The sequence below is a fragment of the Pelobates fuscus genome, chromosome 9 (genome assembly GCF_036172605.1).
Source record: "Pelobates fuscus isolate aPelFus1 chromosome 9, aPelFus1.pri, whole genome shotgun sequence".
Lineage (NCBI taxonomy): Eukaryota > Metazoa > Chordata > Amphibia > Anura > Pelobatidae > Pelobates > Pelobates fuscus.
The window spans coordinates 28,360,287-28,366,286 of record NC_086325.1 but is presented as its reverse complement, the minus strand read 5'-3'; the positions used below and the strand labels follow the sequence as shown (position 1 = coordinate 28,366,286).

The 6,000-nt window shown below is 38.4% G+C and overlaps 1 protein-coding gene across 1 annotated transcript in view; it reads left to right on the top strand.

Moving 5' to 3' along the window:
* The first annotated feature begins 1,104 nt into the window (after nucleotides 1-1,104).
* Nucleotides 1,105-6,000, top strand: part of NOVA2 (NOVA alternative splicing regulator 2) — a 28,225-nt gene continuing 23,329 nt past the window's right edge. Inside the window, exon 1 of the mRNA XM_063431730.1 lies at nucleotides 1,105-1,733. Coding sequence (XP_063287800.1) covers nucleotides 1,580-1,733 — 154 coding nt within the window. The 5' untranslated portion in view covers nucleotides 1,105-1,579. The remainder of the gene's footprint in view (nucleotides 1,734-6,000) is intronic.

Below are 6,000 nucleotides of genomic sequence, written 5' to 3'. Positions count from 1 at the left end.
TATTATGACCTTAAATTTTAAATTCACGTTAAAGTCACATTAAGCCTGATAGATTAAATTTACACCCAACATATCACTATGTTGAATCTGTGGCTCCTCTTCAATTTAAAATTAAATCTTTAAACTTTCCTTGCATTTATCACTGAATCAAGTAAAACGGAACCCTGAAGCTCTAAATATTGAAATCTGCGACTCTTCTTAAAGGGGCACTATGGTGTCAGGAACACAAACGCGTATTCCTGACACTAGTTCTAAAACCACCGTTTAGGTGGTCGGCCCCCCTTTCCTCGGTTTAAAAACTAGATTTACTCACCCTTTTCCAGCACCGCTCGGGGCTCCGTGTGCCTGTCCCTGCCCCTGATCTGCTTCATTGGCTGACATCATCAGAATCGATGATCTCAGCCAATCACAATGCTTTCTCATATGCAGCTTTCATAAAATTTAAAAATAAACTCTTCAGTTCTTCATTATTAATTAATTCTGAAGCTCTCCAGAAACCTTACCATGAACCCACCTCTACAAAATACTGAACCCTGCGTCTCTCCGTAGATTTTACAGTGGACCCTGCAGCTCTCTATAGATTGAACACTGAACCCTGCATCTGTTTACACAGATATAATAATGATCGTGCAGTTCTCCTTAGATGAATGTAGTATAATTAAGAAAAACTGCACACAAAAAAAAAGTCTTGGAAAGGCAGCAATTGATTATCTCTGCTCCCAACCTATCCAACCTGGGATGGACAACCTCACTGCAGTGTGAGCAGAACACAACTCCTATGATCCCCATCCAGGAGTATAAAACAGTGTTAGCATCTGTGTAAGCTTTGGATTTGTAATTGGCCTGCTCTGTGGAAAGTGTTGCTGCTTCATAAACAATATTTGCACAGACAATCAATTTCCATATGTATTTTATTGATCTCTGGATAAGTCTGCCTATCATCACAAGTAAAAGCACTTGCTTTATTGCTTCAGTCCTTAGAATAAAGCCTTGCTGATTTTAACCAATAACAAGCAAGGGGTGTGTACAGAGGGGACAGCTGCTAGCCAATTGGAGCCTCCAATAGGCTGGGATAAAGGCACAATGACGTCACCCTCTGTGAGTCCCCCTCCTTTGTAAAGCAATGCTAATGCAAGTGCTGGTAGATTTTGCCCCTTACATTTTTTTGAGGGGTGTCAGCATCCACCCCCAAATGTGCTGTACATCTTCTACATAAGTCCCCCTAATGTCCCAACCAAGCAGAGTCTTTCCTGCTAATCCCCTTCCCCCATCCTCTTTCCTATAGCCAAAATCCTTACACATCCCATTTCCTTCCTCCTTTTGTATTTTTACCATCCCTGTTTTTTTTTTTTTTTTCTCTCTCTACAGTGGGGGAGGGAGATATTAAATGAATAAACAGCAATAAGAAAACCTGAGAGAGCATATAGGGGAAAACAAAGGGGGCTTCTACCCATAAAAGCATTGCAATCTGTAAGGTCTGCTTAAAATTAATGGCATTCTGAGACCACCACCCCCTCCTCTGTTTTCTCTTGCCCTTTCTCTCCTGTCTCTCAGTGTGACAGTCTCTGCCTTTTGGGACATGATGGCTGGGGGATCTCTCCACCAAAATGCTCCTTATCCACCTTCACAGCAGCAGCAAACCCCACAGATGGAGACGGAAGCCCCAGACTCCAGGAAAAGACCATTAGAGACCCCAACGGAAGCTACCAGCACCAAGAGGTCCAACACAGCAGGTTAGTCTCAAGCTGAGAGTCTGATGGACCAGTGACAATGTCACGGTAATGCAAGTATCTACAGGATTCAGGATACGTCCAGCGTAAAGCATGCAATCCAATAGAGGTTGTATAGCATGCTTTTATAGGATGCTTTTAATGCTTGCTGACAGATAAAAATGTGGATTTTCAACAAAGCATCTGTAGAGTTTTGTGACAACAGCGATGGGTTTACTATTTAAAGATGATCATTTATGGGTTGGGTTCTCTATAGTATCCAGACTGATTCCGCAATACCTTTATTGTATGTTACAGGTTTATAAAAAGGATTGCCCCTTATCCTATTCAATAATAATAAAACCTGTCAATTATGCATGATGCTTTTTTTTCTCTTCTTTTTTTTTTTTATAAGACTGGTGAATGTCTATTTACTGTACCAAATCAGCAGGACTGTCTGCAAGATGTGCTCCTAAGCTGTCCATTATCCTCTGTATGATTTTTAGATGCATCCTTTTTGTGTTGTGCTCTAGAATGACGCATTTAAAAAAACTGAGGACATTACAGTTACCTTCGAGGATTTCTATAAGATGTTCAATTTTGCGTCACCCCCCCAACCCCCCCGCCCCCCACATCTAATGCCCCCTAGTTTATGACATCCTGTGAGGATACAAAAAGATTCTGAGATCAATTTCCTGCAGCATCGCTGTTCCCCTACAAGAAGATGGCATCAAAAAAACTGCGTTACCTATTGTCTTGAGAAAAAGAGATTGATGTACAATATTTGATCTGAATTTAAGATTACACAGTGGCTGAATTTGCTGAATATTTGCAGGTTTCTGCGGCCAGAATAGTTAACTATTAGTGTGCCTGAGATCTGTTTGCTCTTACCTCGCTCTTTGTGGCATTTAAATGCTTAGATATTTGATGTCAAGGAGGTTAATTCTTTAAAAGAATTGCATTAATCAATTATCTCTATAGCAATTTAAATGTATAGGGTCCATGGGATTTAAATATTGTCGTATTCCTAGAAACTTTATTCCAAAATCTGTTCTCCTGGGATTTTAATAGGACGCAAGATGCTATCAGAGAAAGCAATAAACAAGAAAGGTATGAAATTATATATATCAAGACTTTCATTGTGTTAGTAGCTCATATTGATGGAAGTCATGGCTTGATCATATCCACACATTATTAGGAGGGCTCTATCGGATATACGGATTACCTAAAAGGTATTCAGGATCAATTAATATCCACAATACCTTTTAAAAAAACGCAAAATTGTATATTTTCATTCATGATCAACATGTATATTTAAGAAATCTAGTACAAAAAAACGTAGAAAAAAAAAATATTTTAACTCGCCTTGAGAGTAAAACCAATAATTTTGTATGTGCGTTAATGTGTTTGTGTGTATTTGTTTAATACAATTTATTTCATATTTGTTTTGTTATTGGGACGAGGGTCTAATAATTTTATGAAATCTTATTGCATTTTGTCTTTGTGTTTTTAGTTGCAATCTGCTTTAGCTGTCTTGCCCAGTTTCTGTTTGTGATATTATTGTAAGAGTTTTGTTTATGTGTGACGTTTTTTGAAGCCCGTAAGATAACAAGTACAGGATGTGTATATGCAGTTAAGATGTGGTGTACAGCCTACTACGTAAAATGGCTAGTTTGTTTTTGTTTGTTTTTTAGCAATGAATAGCTGTGGCTTTTACATTTTAATGTTTGATTAATGGTTATAGATGATGTTGATTGTTTGTGGCCTAGCTAACATTAAGTCCCTTATAAATATGGTGAGCCGTTTTCTCCTCTAAATATTAATTTGAAAAAGAATCATAAATGAAAGCATGTAATTCACATGTAAAGGCCTAATAGTGAACATCCTAATGTCTAAGGAAAGCTTACATTTATTGAAGAGTATGTGTACATGGAGACGTTTGGATCTATCTATCCATTTATGAACATGTGCTTGGACAAATAAATTGATTGAAATAGATACGATCGAGAAATCCATGCATCTATATATCTATATATGCAAATATAATTCTACTTAAATATATAGGGTATTGTGAGTGCGAGGGCACAGACAAACGACAGAGATGGACAGACAAATAGAAAGACAGACCAACCAAAAACTGAATAAGGTTAGTATTATTTAGGCTTTCCTGTAGAACACCAGTCCAAGACCTTTTCTGAAGGCCTTTTAACTAGGTGAATTTTGATGTTGTAAACGCAATAACGTTTGTTAATCACGTTTGACACACAATATAACTCACATGTAGTATCTATTCTAGTATAGCACATTATGATCCAACTATACGTTGAGACGGACCTGAGTTTGGACCTGTTATTGTACAGCGATACAAAGACATTGCTGTGATCTGGCAGATGCTGCCATGAAAGACCAAAGGCTATTGCCAACAGAAGGCATCCATCGCGATAAGGCTTAGGACTGACGGTACGATTACTGTAGTATTCCCTTTCCCAAAAAAATAACATACGCTTTCATGGAGCTGAACAAAATTTACATAAAGTAAATATTAAACCAACTTTTTTTCTATACTAAAACCAACACAGTCTTTTCATACACATCAATCACACGATGCCTCTCTTCTACCTGATGATATATTGTATATTATTTTGTGTTGTCACCATCTGAGCCGCCAAAGCAGAGTTGCCATTTTGTTTACAGACAATATGGGTCACGGAGCATTTATACCTCTCCTTGCTGACGTTTTGCTGCAAAAGCCACATTTGATTCATAGACACTTACTTGTGAATATTTCATGAAGCATCCCTTTCTTTAACCCTCACTATGCTCTTATTAGGTTATCACACAGGAACTTTAGGCCTTGGGCCTAGTAAGGAAACAAAATATGCTGTATGAAGAAAACATTCACAATTTGGCCTGTGCCGGTCTACAGCAATAACACGCATCATGCTATTCACGGTACAAAATGACATACAAGATGCAAGGAAAGATAAGCGAACAAAAAAAAAAAATACTTGCCTGTAAAAATCAATGAATCAATGAAGCAAACAGCTAGTAGATGGGGGAGTGAAGCTGGAAAGCAAGGTAGCATTGAGATGGGGACGGACAAAGAGGAACACTGGAGAGACTGTATATAAAGCACTAAAAGTGGAGTGTTTTATTGGTTTCCCGGGAGATTGTTTTACTTTTAGAACGTTGCCCTGTAATTGCTCTTTATACACAATGCAATTCCATAGGTTGTACGTGCTACAACAGTGTTGATATAGGAGAGAAGGGGTGGAGATAAAAAATATTTAGAAAAGGAATGTCTGCTGCCATGATGGCCTCCTACCGTACGCCTCCTACGGTTTTATTTAATTATATGTGTTTTTTTTTTTTTATTGAACACATGCAAAACTCAATAAGTTACAAGACAACATGGCGGGTTTTAGATCGGGGGGGGGGGGGGGGGGGGGAATCACTGTTCAGCTCTTATAGAGAATAGATCACAAACCTAATAAGGGGAAAGTGGCTGAAAGGATAAAGGATGAGATATTATCATCTGTCCATTTCCCTTCTACAGCAGATACCAAGGAAAAGGAATGACTTGGAAACAGGATGCTTAAGGAAAAAAACATCATAAGCAGAGCCAGCATTTTATCAGGATTATTTTCAAATATTAAGTCAAACAATGAAGATCTTGCTGTTATTTGGTGTTAATTTAAAGAGGTTAATTTTAACATATACTACCCAGAGTTTGTATATTATGGAGCTGTTCTTTAAATAAATTAACTCATAGTAATACTTAGCTAATCAGTTTCCTGTAGCTATAAACATTTAATATACACACCTGCCAGCAATGTTTGAGGTACTTACCTGAGAACCACTTTACTCTCCTCCAAGATTTGATTTCCTGTAGATGTAAGTTGAAGCATGACCATATCCTGTTGGCAGCCTCATTTGTTGATCTTTACCCCACTGACGACTGGCGCACATGAGACTTGCACCCCGCCACCTAAAGAATGAATATGCACCTATAAGTATATATCTATATAAAGTTGAGTCAGAAAGCAAAAAACAAATTCATACGTATAAAGTGACACTCCAGGCACCAAAACAACTTCATCAAAATGAAGTTGTTATGGTGCCAGGAGGCCCATGCAGGGGCTCTTACCACAAGGGTTTAACCCGTTCTTGAACGGTTTGACCCCTAAGTTGCCTCCAATGGCGATCTCCACTCCTCCTCTGGCAGCATCCGGTTTCTAAATTTTCAGATTCAGGAAGTGCGCAGTGCATGGGTAGGGGGACCACTGATTGG